The 17,573-nt window shown below is 40.7% G+C and overlaps 1 protein-coding gene across 4 annotated transcripts; it reads right to left on the reverse strand.

The window, feature by feature from the left end:
* Positions 1 to 1,731: 1,731 nt before the first annotated feature.
* On the reverse strand, positions 1,732 to 15,464 carry sybu (syntabulin (syntaxin-interacting)). Of its 4 annotated transcripts, none has more exons than XM_074683700.1 (8): positions 15,285 to 15,464; positions 9,725 to 9,774; positions 9,328 to 9,514; positions 8,149 to 8,295; positions 6,475 to 6,574; positions 6,207 to 6,359; positions 4,709 to 4,867; positions 1,732 to 3,534 (listed from the first exon to the last, which is right to left on the reverse strand). In XM_074683700.1, the coding sequence occupies exons 2-8, from the start codon at positions 9,746 to 9,748 to the stop codon at positions 2,364 to 2,366; spliced, it is 1,941 nt and encodes a 646-aa protein (XP_074539801.1). In that variant the 5' UTR covers positions 9,749 to 9,774; positions 15,285 to 15,464; the 3' UTR covers positions 1,732 to 2,363. The 4 variants fall into 4 exon arrangements, with proteins under 4 accessions (XP_074539801.1, XP_074539799.1, XP_074539800.1 ...); XM_074683698.1 differs by having other exon boundaries at positions 8,149 to 8,349; XM_074683699.1 differs by having other exon boundaries at positions 4,709 to 4,864; positions 8,149 to 8,349; positions 15,285 to 15,450.
* Positions 15,465 to 17,573: the final 2,109 nt, after the last annotated feature.

Consider the following 17,573-nt stretch of genomic DNA (forward strand, 5'->3'; position numbering starts at 1 on the left):
GTCCTGATGTGAAAGAAACCCTGACATATTTTCCCCATATCGCCCCCTAATGGAGAACATTTTCCTTAAGAAGAAGCTGAGGTTATTGATGGTAACGTAGCGTGTAACTGCAGAAAACTGACCACTTATCGTCTGGTTTCAAGAGGCAATTGAGGGACAGGTGAGGTTTGATTTCGTAAGTTTGTAATGATGGCACAACAATGTTTGACCACACTTAGTGGCTGATTTTACAGAAATCACTGAAAAAAATAGTCAACAAATCCACATGTTGATCCTTTGTGATTTCATAAAATCCAGTGGGGCCCTCCTTGAAAATAGTTTGGATGCCCCTGGTTGATCTATGTGTTAGCCATAGTGTTGTTGCATTTGTGAGAAATTTTGGAGCAACTTGTCGTAACCTGAAGACAAATTCATACAGGTTTACGTTTTTTCTGGCTTTTTATCTGGCCTGAAAGTGAAGCAGCTCTTTGAGGAGTTGTCTTGGGACCTTACTTATTCAATTGTGGTCCCTTTAGCCTAAAATGTTTGACTTTATTGCGTAACGACCCTTTTTGGCCCCACCATTATTGGCCTTAAAACTCAAATTGGCAATCAGGTTTTTTTTTAAGCCCAACAACCATCAAATCTTTGATATCTTGACCTTGATATCTTTGTAAGCTGATGCTCAGGAAACAATGTTGAGTGCTCAGTGACTATTAGCAAGCTACTCCGATGAACCAAGAGTGAATGTTGAAATGACATACTTTTTAATCATAGGCATGTTTTAAGGTGTGTGATACCCAATAACAGCCTACCAGCATGGGCACACGTCTTGTTATCACCTCAGCATTTTAATGTTGACACTGCAGTGATGTTTAACCTAAGCTGGCACAAGGCTGTCGTAGCTCATCTGACCCCCATTACAATGTCACCCAGATCTGTCTAGGGACACTGCAAGCCTGCCAAAACCTCCCAGAGACTGGCCCAGTTTCAAAAAGGGACGATGCACGTCATCAGTCTTTGAAAAGGGAACAAACTATATGGGTGAATAACCGGCCTGAAGGGCCTCATAATCAAATATACTGATTGTACAAGACTTTTGTGTTCACAGCTGTTGAAATTACAACCATCACTGCCCACTCATTCAATCTAGCACCCACAGACCAGCCAGGGGATTAAAGCATCTGATGCCTTATGAACTGAGAGGTTATGCAATTTTAGACACTTCACCATATGTCGGGGTGAAAGCGGAAGTTCAGAAGTCAGGGTATATGTGCAAAGTGTTCATTCGCACTTAATCAGCTTTTTTCTTCAATTTTCATTTGATGTGACTTATGTAATGACTGAAGAGAGCATTTCTAGTTTTCATGGGTTGATGAACATCTGCTTTGGCAATGACCCAGTTCTATACTTGTGTAAGGCCACAGACAGCAGTTTACAGCTTCAGCAGGGTCCCAGTTAAGTGGATCCAACGCACTTTACACCATCAGGCCGACAACCCAAGGGACGTCTGAAAATACAGGCTGAGAAAGCTTTACATAAGAGGAGCTGTCAGGAGAACACTGCTCAGTACCATTCAGTCATATTTTCCCTTTCATTAATTTATGTGAACATCTTGTGCAAATGTGAAAACGCGGCCCCTCCTATTCTTTCCGACTACTTTAACAAGAGATCTTACGTAAGCAAAACTTTAACCATTGTTCCCGTTCAGGAGTTTTTCTCCCTGTAAGAGATAACAAAGCTACGACATGGTTAGAATTTATCATGCTTTAATAATAAAGATACAAGGACATTGGATGTAAACCACCAGTATTGCACATAGCTCAGGCACATAACAAGTGTCAGTTGCTTTGAAGCATCACCTTATTTCTATAAACAATACACAGGCTGTACTGAATAAAGCTCTACTCCTGGGCGGGAAAAAATAGATTTCTTCACAAAACATGAACAGTGAGTTTACATTAAAGCTTTGGCTGAAGGTTTAAGGTTTCCTTTTGAACAATAGTCTCACGACCCATCAAACTGACAAACATTCATTCTTCCCTCCATCAAAATCTCAACTCAACATAAAGAACTGCCTATCAAACAAAAGGACAACTAGGGACACCACAGGACAATGAGAACATGTAACCATCTACCCAGATGATCAGCTTTTACATGGAAAAGATAAATAAATATATAAATAACCCTTATTAAAAAATAATCCCTTTCATGTCACCAGTATGCTTCAACTCATGGTAACTGTACAGTGCAAAGAAACAGTGTTTGAACCAAAACAACTGCATCAAGTGCTCAACAAAATGCAACAAATCTCACAAAACTCGAGAGAAGATGTGTAAGTGCTTTAGTTCAAAGTTAGGCGCGTGCATGCGTGATTGAAGCCTTTACACATCCGGCCTGTGAGAGACTTGACGAAGCGAGTGCAATCCCATGATGCAACAGCCCCTGATAAGAGCAGCAATGTTATACACCGGAGCGCTTCCATCCACACCGTGCCGTGAGTACAACCAGGCCACTGTGGGCAGCACGGGGGCAGCCACGGCCACCAGATCCACCAGGAAGCTGTTGCTCCAGTAACGCTTTCTGACCGCATCCAGCTCTGGTGACAAGGGAGGCTCCTCCTCACACACACCAAAGTCCAGCTCCTCCATGAACCGGTGGACCTCTGTGGGTTCAGAGCAGCACATGCCGGAGTCGCTGGAGGTGTCGGGGCTCTCTGGGGGAGTAGGCGTGTGCATGCTGGGCGGGGGAGATGTGGATTTGGGGAGATTGGCAGTGGTAGGAAGATTTGGGATGCCCTGAAGGCTGCTGGAGGCTGACGGAGCTGTTTCCCCCGTTGTTGCCCCGTGGAACTTCAGCAGCTGGAGGAGCAGAGCCTCCAGGTCTGAAGACATGGGCACCATGTCTGTCTGGATTCCTTTATCTTCGGTTTGCTGCTGTGAAGGTGTGCCTGAGGGGGTGGTGGAAACTGTATTTGGTAGAGCTGGTGGGGGTATGGCAGGATCATCCGTGAACGGTCTTTCCTCTGAAATGGCAGACACCCCAGGCCCAGAATCTGGATCTGCCATAAGCTTAGCACTACTGTCCTGACTGAAATCCACTGCAGTGGACATAAGCACCTGCTCCAAAATGTCCTCTCTGTTGGCCATCTCATCGTTGACCAGCAGCCCGCTGTCTGCCATCGCCTCTGCTCCTTGTTCTCCCAGCTCCAGCCCAACCTCCTCCATCTTCTTCCCACCACTATCAGGGCTCTCACACATGAAATCCATGGTGTTTTCATCCTGTAGGTTGGAGCCACTCTGGGCCAGCTCCATGCTCTGCAGCAGGGACTCTAACTTCCTGTTTTGGATATTGATATCGATGAAGTACTTCTGGATACCTTTATCTTTCTCCATCAGGCTGCTCTTCATTGTTTCCACCACCTGACGCAGCTGCTTGATCTCTTTGCGTGCCTCTTTGAGAGACAGCTGAGCTTCCACTCGGTGACACTCCTCTTCAATCCAGTCCTCCCTCATTCTGCTCAGCTGGGATTTCAGCTCCTCGATCTCTGTCTCTCTGAAGAGGGAAAAGGTCCAGTTACAAATGATATTTTGGAAAAAGTGGTTATATATTTTTAGGGATGCACAATTTATCGGTATTGACCAATGTTGGTCATTTTTTTACATATCGGCATCAGCCAATGTGTAAAAGTGGGCCGATATTTACTCATTAGCTGCCGACCATTTTCAGAGCATCTTGAACGATCTTTAAGGACCCAAAAATGTTGTTTTCTATGACTATGTAAACACCAAAACTATCTTAGAAGAGTGGACTCTCTTCTTTAATTTTTCTCTTCCTGTTTTTGATCCAAAAAGCAGATAAAACATACTTTTTTAGATCAAGTTCATCTCAGGCGCTCCATCCTATGATCCTCTCCGTCGTCTTTTCTTACGATCACGCCACTCTTTCTCTCTGAACTACCTCAACACATCTCAGATTTTTTTTTTTTTTTTTTTATACCAATATTGATATCGGTGAATATCAGTTATCAGCCCTACCAGCAATATTAATATCAGACATCTGTATCAGCCAAAATGTTCATATCAGTGCATCCCTATTTACTTTATCTTGTAGAGAAGAGCACTGAAATGTGCAAGTGGTGTTACACATTGAGCTGTTTACTTTACAACTTCAGTAGTTCAGTTTATGGTAGGCTAGCCTGGCTGGCTCTTACAACCAGTCCACTAGGAAAGTGATCCCACTACTAAATCTCAGGCAGGATGTCAAATCCATAAAAAAAGTGTAAAGAATGACCATGTTTTGCCTGGAGAGCTTTAAAAAGGTGTTGGCAGGAGGATTTTATTACCTGCAGTCAGAGGAAGAGGAGGAGCTTCTCATGCTTTCAAGTTTTAACGCTAGACTAAAAAGCTGGCTGTTACATCACTTTAACAGAGACCTTTGTGAATGATGGCAATTGTACAAATAGGATTTAAATTAGTCTGCTTGATTATCTCCTATAGAGCACATATAAAGCTGGATGTGACCAGTATCGTGCTGTTTCTATCTTATGCAATAGTCATCTTTCCAGTGGTTTCGCATGTCAGAGTAGAATGTTAACGGTTGAGCAGAGATGCAGAAGGCATTACGTCACACAATCGCTTCTCCCTCTGATACAGCTACGGTCATTCTGCCCCTAAACCTCAAACAAAACGCGACAGGAGAAAATCTGTGCGGCTAAATCTGAACTGACCTGTCGTGGACTCTGTTGTCAGACTCCATCAGTTTGGTCTTCAGGTGTCTGATGGCCACCTCTTTCTGCTGCAGGGGTGTGAGATACTGCTCGGGGTTCGGGGGTCTGATGCCATGGTTGTCTCCACAGGAGTGGTATCGACCCAGGTTTGCTCTTCTGCTGGCCAGAGAGACAAGTTAATTGGTTTAGAGGCTAAGTTCAATCCAAACAAAACACCCCTCGGTAGAGCCGACATGATCAATCAGATCTCAACTAGATCATTTTAAGAAACAGCAGAAAAAAAAAATCAGTTTGATGGTTTAGAGTAAAAGAGCTCCCTGTAGACAGCAATTTGTCTGACTGAGAGAGTGCTGTTAAGGCAGATGCTCTCTGAAGCCTGGAATTACTGTCTGACACAGGATTACTGGCATGTTGACTGGAGGGAAAAAGCCCTGAAAATGCTAGTTTATCTCAATACGGACAGACTCTGCAAAAACAAATCACCTTAAAGGAAAACCCTTAATCTAGAAGCTAATTGCATTAACATCTAAATGACCTCTACATGTCCTATGATCAGTGATATCACAGTGTAAAGAACTGATAAAAGGTTTTTTCCTCCCTATATAGAGGATGAGTGGGTGGATTTGGACAATATGCAAAGCAGCATGAGAGCCTCTCCCCTCTCATTGCACAATATCCTAGCAACCTGGGACACTTGAAGCTTTGATGTGAGCGCTCTGCATCACAGCCAGAAATAGAAACAGCCCAGGAAAAGATAGCATGTGGGGAGAAAAGATGTCACATGACACTTAGCCATGCAGAGGAAATTTCTTAAAGTGACAAGAGTGGAATTTAGGCAGAGGGAATACAGATTGAGCTGCTGCGTGAAATTTAAACGCTAACGGTTGAGTTAAAGTTGTTTATGCAAAGAGAAGACTTCAAGTTAAACCATCCGCAGACCTTGGATACATACATAATGCCAGAAGAAAATTGTTCAAATAATGAAGAGCCCTGAGCACCATGTCAGATATTCACAGTGGTCCCAAACACGTCAGAGCTTCAGGCTATTAAATACAGAATCAGCTTTTTTAAATCTGAAATGTTTATGACACTGCTCCACAAACCCAAGGTGAATTCACTCTAATCCAGTTACGATTTGTCCACAACAGGCAGGGTCACTGTCTGGGCACCGTGGTCAGACATTTGCTTTTTTTTCAAAAAATCCTCATTAATCTCAACCCCAGCCAAATCATGACCGGTATAATCCCAGACTACTGAAAAGAGGAAATGATAAAATGGTCTGAGCTTAATCCCAGCCACCCACTGACTCATCGTTATGCTGCACATTGCCCAAACTGCAATCCCAATCTTCTTGTTTGGAGGTTGGATTTGTAATGAATCCTCTGGGATAAAGACTGGACGTGACCAGAAAATTATGCTGCATTTTCTCTCATCTTTATAAGCGGTCTTTACTCTGGATTTTTTCAATTACGTATCGTCTGTGAGTCGTGTTTTGTACCTGGATGTGGGGCTGGAGCTGCAGCTGCTGCTGTTTGTAGAGGAGGCAGCTCTTGGAGGGGTCCTGTAAGGAGCGTAGAGCTCTGCATCGTGGTTTGTTGTTGAGATCCCTGCTGGTTTGAACACTGGGAGCGGTCTAATGTGAGCAGCACGACTGGATTCAAAGCATTAAAGAAAGAAAAAATAGAAAGTTATATCACCCTTAAATAAAGCAAAAAGTTTGGAAATGCTAAGTGAACATTCATTTCTTGTTCTAGTTTAACTGGCACCTGCGAGATGAAGTTTTCTTTCCAGTTGAGCTAAATACGAGGCTCTCCTTGGTCTTCAGGCTTCCTGTGCTGCTGGAGGAGCTGAAGTCTGCCTCACTTCCTGCAAGGAGAAGCATCATTGTTAAGATTATACACTCATTTACACACTAATAGCCCTGAGATAAACTGAATTTTTACTGTTTGACTTCAGGTAACTTACAAGTTAAAAAAAAATCATCATCTCAAACCAAAACAATTAGGTTTTTACCAAGCTAAAACTGCCTGGAAAGAATGTTAGTCTTTGGGAGCTTGGGTTAGCAAACGTTAGCTTGATTAAGCTAATTTTAGCAAAGTTTGGATTTTAGCCTGCCCACAGTCTGAGTACCAACTCTACCTACCCTCTTACTTAGACTGCAACATATCTAAGAATTTCACAGCCCAAAAATTACTAGTTTTCTTTAAAAGCATAAAAAAATGACATTAAAAATATCAAACCTCACCAAGAAGCATGCTAGTTCTGACACCCTCTAGACCCTGTCCTCAGTTGAGCTACTTTAGAAAACTACTCAGCCTCACTTGTAGGTACAAAAACACAATTTAAGCTTCTTCTTGCGTTGTTTTTTTTCTATTTGTACAAATGTCTTTATATTCAGCACTACCTTTTATGTGTGACTGTTAAAGTAAATGAAGCAGAATCCTGTCACAGCTTTTGTAAGAAACACTTACACTTAGCATGATGCAGCATTTGTGGCTTTTAGCAGCTTCTTGTGCCACTCTCCATAAGCCAAAGCCAATGTTAGACTTACGTTAGTTTATAGATAAACCACTTTATCTCATTTCATTAACATCCTGTTCTGATAACATCCAGTCATTCTGTGCTTTCTGCTCTCCAAATAAGCTTCTCTACAAACTTTAACACAAAATCCAACCAAAGTGAGAATTTTAAATCTGCTTTTAAGTGATAAATTAAAATCAACGGCATACCTGAGAAGCATCTCTTTCCATCATACAAAACCATGGTACTGTGTCGAGTGATGACTGTGACATTAAAACACTCTAAAACTTTGTGATCCTCCACCATGAGGTGAGTCAAATGAGAGTCAGATCCCATACAGGCAGCGTTGTAACCTCCTGCTAATCAGTCTAATTGGCTAAGCTCCTGCAACTATTTTCCTCCCACCAATCAGCTTCTTGCTCATTTTAACAAAGCCCACGCAGGTCTTCTTGCATCTCTTGACTGAAAAAAGAGGATGTTTCCTTTTAGGATTGAGGCTGGAGTGCATTGTGTCTTCTATTATCATTCCAAGGCGCCTGGCAGGAGGCCGTAGCTTTTAGATCGTAGATATTAGATCAGCATTGATCTTTTGCAACTTTAACTCAGGGTGGGACAGCACCATTAGCTCCAGTAATTATCCTACTTTTAGCAGCTGCTCTTCAGCTAATGTTTGTTGACATGCCATAGGAATCTGCTGCATGCTGTCATGTGACATATGCACAGTTTTTGTACTTTAGTCTTTGGGGATTCACTGGCATGTAGAAGTCTGTATGCAGAAGTAAACAGGAATATTTTTCACAGTAGGTTGTATCTTAAAAATTTGTTGCAGCCCTAAGATGACAAACTGATCTTCATTCTAGTTTTTCAATAAAGTAGAGATATTAATCTTTAATCTTTCTATTTTCTGTATTCTTCTTTACCTCTGGCTTTCATGGCCGACCTCAGCTCCCTCTTGTGCCTCTGCGAGCTCCGTGGTTCTCCGCTCCACTCGGCCATCACCCTCACCCTCTTCACTTTGGTCTTGCGCTCGGGGAGTTTGGGCGAGCCGCGGTCACTCTGCTCTGAGCCTGACGGGGTTTTGGAGGGGGACACAGACTGACTAGTGGGGCAGCCGGTGTCATCTATTGTAGACAGGCACACAGACAGTAATAGCCAAAACAGACAGCGCGGGGCAGGCAGCGAACACAAGCAGACAGTCAGAGCTCAAGGTTCAGCCCAGATGTTTTCTGACTGATAACACGACAGCTTTCATAATAACTCCACACTTTTACAACGGAGCTGACAGATACACACGTGCTGCTGACTTTAGAAACACAGGGTTTCTTTCCAGTGTGTTTCTTTTTTTGTCTTTGATTTGCTCTGCTTGGTAAGTAGGCCAATTTAGAAAACATGAAATAAACATGACAGAATTTTTAGTTTAAGGTTTTATCAATTACTCTCATGTATGAGAATAAATTTTATTTTACTTGAGTCTTTCTTTGTTCTATTTAAAATTTCCTTAGCTGAGGATAAATACACTAGATGTGTAAATATATAAAATATATTCAATTGTTGATGATATTTCTGAAGTTCCAAATTGAAGTGTAAAATTTATTTTTATCTCAAGAAGTTGAGTATGTTTCATTAAAACCAGCTAAGCTAATGCAGTGAAAAGTTAAGTGAATACACCTACATTTATCTGCCAAAGCAACATTGTTTGTTCCTTCCATTCCTTTTATTTAAAGATTTCAAAATATGTCTTCGTGAAATTTTTAGCTTAAATGTTCTTATTTGTTTTAAGAAAAAAAATAACTATCGTACATGGCATTTTGCTAATATGAAATAGATTTGATTTGACAATAATTATATATTTCTTTAACTTATTATTATTATTATTATTATTATTATTATTATTATTGTTATTATTATTATTATTTTGATTGAGCTTTGACTTGAGGACATGGTTTAATCTGCCACCACTGCTGTCTCAACACATCCTTCCCAGCAAACAAAGAATACTGTGAACCAGTCTTGCACCTTGCAGCCTGTCACAAGTGTTCAAAGTGACTTTTCTGCAGGAATAAATTCAGCTTTCCTCACACTCAAGCTGATCTCCTTACCAGAGCAGAAGCTGTTGGTGCTGATGGTCCTTTTGGAGTGGTCTGAGCTCATGTCACACTCCCTCCCCTCTTCCTCTGAGAAAGGTGAATCCGACAGAGGTGAGCCTTTGTCCTTTGATCTGAAGGGATGGAGGACCAGACGTGGGATACGGCTGCGAGGGCTTCCTTTCTCTGGTGACTTCTTTTCCTGTTGAAAAGGAACATCTTTCAACACTGCACGGTAAATTCACAACCCACCATAACTCCTTTTTCATCATTTTAAAAGGCTGTTGAGTTTGTTTGCATTATATAGCAAACAGTCGGACCACAGTTTGACCATCTTTTTCTTCATCACATGGGGCTCATGCACATACAGAAACGACAGAAACCCATCAGCACTAGTGCAGATTAGACTCACCTCATATTCTTGGAATGGTCCCATTGTGCTTCACGTACTGTTTACGTTTCCTGAGGAGAATAAACAAAAATGGGACAAAAATCAGGTTAGTCACTTTCTCTGGGCTGAGGATGTGGCAGCATCTCGACGTGGCGCTCTAACCGTTCATGAACAAGGACCCTCTGTTTGAACTCTGTTACGCCACTAAATCCAGCCCACCACACTCACACACACACTTACACACACACTGACTGGTACAGATGGCACAAGAAGCCCAGAGCCAACTCCACACGTCATGTCTAAAAATAGACGTCTGAGAACCTTTTCAAATCAGATTTTGGATTGGTATTAAAAATCACTTCCCTGTGGGAACATTACATCAAAAAAGCTGCAAAAACATGATGAGGAAATGTAAGATTTGACAGATTAGATACAGCGAGCAGCCTGTGGACTGCTACACTTTTGGAGATTTTGGGCAATACAAGCATTTCAACATGTTTTATAGGGGCCTTCGCCGATTATCAGGACTGATGTTTGACCTTTGACCTATGGCTGATTATTTTGCTTTAAAAAACACAAGTAGTATCAGTTATTTAATTGCTTTTGCTACTTTGGATGCACTGCTGGTGAAACTTTTCTTCTCAACTATTAACTCCTGGTCATGATGTCCATGGTTTGAATGTTGTTTAAACATTTGATGAAGACTTAAGATAATATACTCTTATATTGAAGTTTGTAATATACCAAAGTCTCAATTTGACAGTTTTTGAATTTGGCAACATAACCCACATTTTAAAAAATCAATTATTGATCCCATGGATTACTATATCAGAAACAGCCCTAAAAAAGACGATATTGGGTGATCTCTAATACATGGGATCTTGTTTCTTTTTTGTGTCTTAGTTTGCCAGCTTACAAGTTCAGCACAGGCTGATAATGCCACTGGCTCTGCTGAGGTTTAGTAACAAACCAAATGATTTACAAACATTTCTTTGTTTAGTTGCCAGATTTGGATTCAGTGGAACTATTTTTAATTAAAAAACTAATCAGCCTCATCCTGGCACTAAATAAGCTCAGGGGATCAACGTGGCACGAGGAAACGGTACAAAACTTTTTGGTAGGCTGTCATTCACAGAATGAGATACCTAACTGAATGTGTAGAAACTTTGATCTTCTATTAGCTTTAAAGGATAACTCATCATGTCATTTTTATCCTCAAGAGGTGATGAGTATCTGTTGTTTTTTAAGAAATTTTTGTCCAAATTTAAACAACCAACAAGAATGGCACAACAAAATTTGTGGTTAATTCTCATAGGAACCTGAATGTCTCACTAGCGTATTGGAAAAACTAACATTCCCACATTGCTGTAAACCCATGCTGCTAATGGGCCTAAAATAATAAATGAGAATGCACATTCATGCCACAAATACATTTCAGATATCACCATTAAGTCGTCTGCTTGTGTTTTCTGTTGAGTAAGGATATCTGAGTTTGCACAGAGCTACAGAAAAGACATATGACTCTGTTTTTTCTTCCTTCTTTCATCTAAATTGTTTTGACTGATGACAATAAGATGAAACAGTAAAAGATGAAAGTTGTCCCAATTTGGTGCATGAGTCTGCCCAGCTTAACTTCACTGGCTCTCCTTATCAGTCTTCTGTGCCAGAACTGCTGGGCTTCTGCCAAAAGTTCTTCTATCATTGGGATATAATAGATGATAAAGCAGTTTCATATCCTCTCTGCAGAAACAATGGATGCAAGTGGAGACAAAAGTGGAGATAAACTCTTATCTAACACTGAACTTAAGTTTGGTACATGCATTTCTTATTGATGCTTAAACGCTAAATAATGCAGAAATTCTCTCACACTTGATTGAATAAACTTTATATAATCCCTTCACTTCCTTCCTCCTCTGTTGATTCCCTCGCAGAGTCGTTGCTTGAGGGGGGTTGTTGCATAAGCACATACGTGTTTTCCCCTTTTTGCATCAGGGATGATGTAATGGACCCAAAGGTCTCTGTTCTGCTTCCACATCAGTGGTTCTGAACCTGTTTTCCCCTCACTGCATCCTCTTTTCCCTTTTCTAAAATCCATCTTTCATGTTTATCTCACCTCGCCCAAACAGTTTCCATCAGTGACAAAGTGATAACACCTATTGATTCCCTACTGTAAGTTACATCCTACAAAACCTCTATTCTCCATCCAACATGGCCCAATGAGGATTGCACAAATAGAGCAGAGAGTCGTGGGAATCAAACTCCATCTCTTTCTACGGACTCAGAAATAGGTTTGGTTCAGGATGGCCTGCAGCACCTTCCTGCAGTTTCACTTTCATACCAAGGCCAACACAGCATCACGATTCTGTGGCAAAGCACGGCCTGCCCGGCACACTGTCTGGCACAATTGCATTTGATTATCAGCACCAAGCCGGGCAGAGCAACCAGAGCCGTGCCCTAGCAACAGTCTTAGCAACAGAGCTGCATGAATATCTGAGGCGAGATGGGACCAATTATGAGTGAATGTGCAGAGAGTGAAGGCTTCTCCTGCTCTTCCCTACACGCTGTCCTTCACCGACAGAATATCTGAAGTGTGCCGAGGTGCTGTGTGGGCGATCACCATTCAGCTGTTGGATGTTTTTCTCTGACTGAATGAACAGTGTGTCCCTGTGCAGGGAGCCCAGGGAGCTTCTGTTTTACCTCAAACAGCACCACTGACTCACATTTCAACTGTATTTTACAGGTAACATTCTCCTCCTTTTTTAATTAAATTTGTTTTAATAACACAAAAGCTGATGATAATTACAAAAGATAAATATTTTATGAAAAAAAAAAAACCTGAGGCGAATGAATCTATGGATGGATCGATGGATGTTGAATTTTGCTGTGAAAATCTTTCTAGTGACTCTGAGATGGAAGGAGAAATAACTTGGGCAAATGAAGAAGCGGATGGAAATATTTAGAAATAAGTTTTAGAACATAAATTTTAGCCAATTGAATATGTTTTCAAAAAGGAAACAAATGGGGAAAATATTTGAGATTAAAATACCTCTAGTCTAACTTCTTAAACATGGTTCCAGTTATATTTGCCCATTATAAAATATAAAAACATATAAAAAATGTTGTAACTTTGGAAGTGATTGCATAGATCTCCTAGCACTCAAAGGCTGTGCTTCCTGTGTCAAAATTGATTTCTGCTCTGATGGGATTTTGCCTGACTCCATTAAATTTGTCCTTGTTCTGGTTCTGAAATAGCCCCTCCAAAGCAGGCTTATGTATCCTTTCCTCCGCTCCATCCTTGATCCTCTGCTTGACTCCAGACAGTGTTGATTGGCTACCTACCGAGGGGCAGGCTAAGCATTACCTAAGATGCAAACACAGGATTTTAAGCTCTTTACCGTGACAAACAGCCACACTCTCTAAGTGACACAATCCAAAGGGCACATCTATACAAAAGAGTGTCGTAATTTGGTGTTGACAGATGTTCTGGAAACAGACTGGATGGATGCTGTCAGTGGGAAATGATGTGTGTGTACATGGCTGGTACACAAGTCTTTAAGCCTACACTGAAGCTCTTTTTTCATCCAGATGGTCGACAGCATGGAGTGGGCGTGAATAATAAAGTCCCTTAATCCAGACCCGTAGATGTGCTCTCTAATGTTGATGATTATTGACTAATGTGAGGCTGCTGATGGTTATTTCAAACAAATAAACACTAAACTCAGTGCATTTGTTTTTCTGACACACCTGTTAAAACAGCGTTAGTAGTTATTTTGTACAACATGAGCCACATTTAATCTTGAAGTGACGGACTAACAAAGACTCAGTATGTTAGGGTATGAAAAGATTTTAAATGTAAAACTACACTATCTAATACAACGTCATATAACACACTACAGTCTAAAAATTGTAAGATATGGAATAATACAAGATATAATTTTTTCAATGGTTCAGTATGATATGTAATACCAAACAGAGGACAAATGATACAATCGAGTCAATAATATACCACACGAAACACACGTTGTGTTATGATCAGGCTCAACCTTTAAACCCTGAGGTCCCACAGTTGAGGGCTTTGAGGTAACACAAGCACTTAGCACGTTTATACTGTATACAGTCACATTGCACATCAGATCAAACAGGAGAAATTCAACCATGTAAGCCAAGTCATACATAAACTGAACTTTTTGTTTGTTTGAGCCAATGACATAAATACCAATACTGACACCTCTGAACAAATTTTACAAATGTTCTCTTTGTTCTGACACCAAAATGTGTCAGAAAAACCTTGTAGATGAGGAGATATACTCTTTTCAATTTGGGTAAGTCATTTTTCTAGCAGAGACCCAAAAAAGATTCCTGGGCTTCAAGGGTTGCATACTAAAAAATATGTAGCTGTTTCCACCAGGAGTAAGAAACCAAATGACAGCAATCAATATGTAAACAGAGCGGTATAATTCAACAACAGCCAAACACCCACAATACAACCATGGCTCATAGAGTAGTGACAAATAGAGAAAATGGGTGTTTCAGTTAAACAGGTAGAGACATGTTTAACTAAATCAATGTCCTGACATCCCTTATCAATCATTTTGCCACGCTATGAATCAGACTGAACGTTGTGTACTGTACACAGGCTTTGTTCTCCTCTGGGCAGCATGCCATTTGAAACTCTTGTTCTGATTTCATCAGACCTTGAACAGTCTGCATCATCATCCTCCTCACTGGATGATACCATACTGAGTGAACACTTTCACTTCCAGTAATCCTTCCAGGAAAAACAAAGCAAACTGAAACTGAGAGTAACTCTCATAAGATATTTTTCCCTTGAGGTTTGATGAGAGATTTGGCTTTTACCTCAAAGACAAAACACATTATGACCAAAAGCAAGAAGTTTGCACCAATGGTCTCTTTAGGTTTTAACCCTAAGGAATGAATTAGACTCAATCACAAACATTATTTCAAAAATGTTTGGAATACCAATAAGAAGTCATGCTTTAATCAATTAACCCTGGAAAGTGACAGCCATGTGTTGACCTGTTTACACGTTTCCCTTTGTTCCCAGATTTCACTAAAAAACAATTTTAACTTTGGCTTGAGGCTTAATTTGAATCCTGATATCAGCTACCAGTGCAGCATCCTGTTTCACACGTCTTTATATCATTGTGGGTTTTTAAATGTATGTTTTGAGGCTTTATCCATAGGTATGAGGTTTGTTTTGTTTCATGTGGCGCCCCCACAGCTGCTGCTGCTGCTGCTGCTGCTGAGGATGTTTTTCTCAGGCTCAGAGATGCCGCCGCCTCTAGTATAAAGGACCACACTGTGTTAAACCACTATTTATGGAAGGTCACAATTTTGAACCCCTTATCATAAATCGCATTCCAAATCTGGATAAAAGATCTCATTGAGCGTTTTTTTTATGTGTATGGTTTGACAAAAGACTCGCTCCTGAACTTGTAAACAGCTCCTCCTGACCTCACCTGCTCCCATGCCAGCAGTCTGGCTCGTTTTTTAACTCTGATGCCACAAATACGATTATTTAAGAGGCTGTTTGTGAAGGAAAACAAAATTCAGTGCTCACCCGGCTGGTCTGGGTGTGTTTCCTCCCTGAAGGATGCGTGTCAGTCGGTGAAGCACAAAGGGTCGTTCCTCTGCTGTTGCTCCGGCGGTGGCAGCCTGCGCTCTGCTGCTGCTGCTGCTGCTGCTGGGTGGGTGGGTGTCGGGTGGAGGAGAGCTGAGTGCTGACTGAGAACACGCACGATTGGACAAGGAGCGAGACCACTGAGTGTGCACGCGCAATATGACGACCATCCCAAGCGAGTTACATAACCCGAGATGCATTACTTAACCACTGAATCCCCTCCACCGTATAAAAAGCATAGGCTGAGCATGTTACATGTTCTGACATGTTCAACTGCTCATGCGTACAACGGGATCTCATTTAACGTAGCATGAAGGTAAACATACGACGCCTGTCAGTGTATAATACCAAAACATGCATGGTTTCAATATCAACACATATCATATAATATCTACTATTATTGATCCTCTCATAGAGGGATTTTTTTCCACCTCAAATTCTTCGCAGTTCTGGCTTTAAGATGCTGCATAAATTTCCACATTTCAAGGCTGTTGGAAGGCTCACTGTATAACCCTGTGGGTATCATGAAAAACATGAAATACAGACTAAAAAATATGTGTAGTGCCTGCAGGAGGTCTGGCTTTGCAGTGTGGTGACTTCCTGTCAGTACAGAAGCTAGTTTGCTCTCCATGGTGCTGAAATCAGTGAGGCAGCAGCTGCTTGTGCACGTTTATATTAAGATTATGTAGCCCATGATAAAAATACCAAGATGTCTGCCTTTAAACTGCGCCACTGGGTCAAGAAGGTGAAATAAAGCAGAAAAAATGTATTTCCTCACAAAACAAATGATTTATATGATTGGAGATCCTTCTATTTTCGTGGGTCTGGTTTGGCATGCGCAGGTGGACATCGTCACGTGTGTGTCAGGGTGGTTAGTGAAGGAGCCTAGGGTGGAAACTCTAAATAACTGAGTCATATGTCAGCATGCGATCTGTCAGCAGTGGCTGTTTATCTTCTTATCACTGAGGCCCTCTGCTGGATGGTGTCAGATAAGACGGGCTGACAATGAGATCCCATCACTTTGACCTCTGTCACTGCTGTGCCCTCCTCCCCTACAGTCAATGATACAGGGGTGCACATAGGTTTTCAAAAACATCTGAGTAATCTTTTTAAAAAAAATAAAAAAATAAAAAAAAAACATAAAAAAAATAAAATAAAATAAAAAAAATTGTCATAAGTAATAGGCTAAAATTATCCTTGTGGTACAAAGAAGCACATACATGATCAGTGCGGGATTGCATTTCACACTGTAATTTTAGAGTTTACTTACACTTTGACACTGTGTCACATATTGGAATTTAAAGCTTGTGAAAAAGGGTTTAATAAATCTGCAAAACAAAATGAACATAAACAGGACTTTCAGGAAGAAATTGTAGGCCTCCAGATTTGTCAACAGGGGGCGCCAAAGGAGGCAAGTCAAGGCAAGCAAGGCAGTTTCATAAAAGACAAGACAAAAACCAATACAAAGGTAAGCAGACATTTAAAGAAACAAATTGAAAATCAATCAAAATGATACATTAAAGTAAACGTAGTAAAATAAATGATAAACAAACACATAAATAAATAAATAAATAAATAAATAAATAAATAAATAATGAAATAATGTAATCAAATATTAAGAGGGTTAAATAAAGTAAAAATAGGTTTTGAAATAAAAGCATGCCAGTCACAGTGCAAAATTGTGCCGTAAAATAGATGTTGGAATAATTTTGTTAAAATTATTTTAAAAATAAAAAAAAAGCTGCTGTAAAAAGGTGAGCCCTCAACCTTAAAGGAACTCAGAGCAGACCTGATATTTTCTGGGAACTGATCGGTTAACAGAATGAAACTCACAAGAGCTTTACATCAAGTCTAGGTGAAATGAGAAACCTTGCTGGTATCTTTGATATGGAGGATCCATTGTGCATTCAAGTGTCAAAAGCCACAGAGAACATTTGACAGCTTCCTTTTTAATTACCTACTAAATCAAGAGTTTGCTCCCCTTCTTATTGGAAGTTATATACCCTAAAATATGATTCTTGCCCACAAACCCCAGTAGGTTCAGACGTAGTTTACTCTAAATTTTATTAAAAGATTCATAACGGCCCATTCCTGGTTTGAGTTGACCAGCCCTGACACATCCTTGGGTGTTGGCTGTGTTTTACTGTTGACTAAAAAATAAGCCATTCTCGCTGAGATGCAGGAAAGTCAATCAGGACTTGAGCAATGTGTAATACTATTTTCCCAGAG

This window comes from Halichoeres trimaculatus, unplaced genomic scaffold, assembly GCF_033239565.1.
Source record: "Halichoeres trimaculatus isolate MK-OKI-2021-1 unplaced genomic scaffold, fHalTri1.1 fHalTri1_scaffold_12, whole genome shotgun sequence".
In the NCBI taxonomy this organism is placed as follows: domain Eukaryota; kingdom Metazoa; phylum Chordata; class Actinopteri; order Labriformes; family Labridae; genus Halichoeres; species Halichoeres trimaculatus.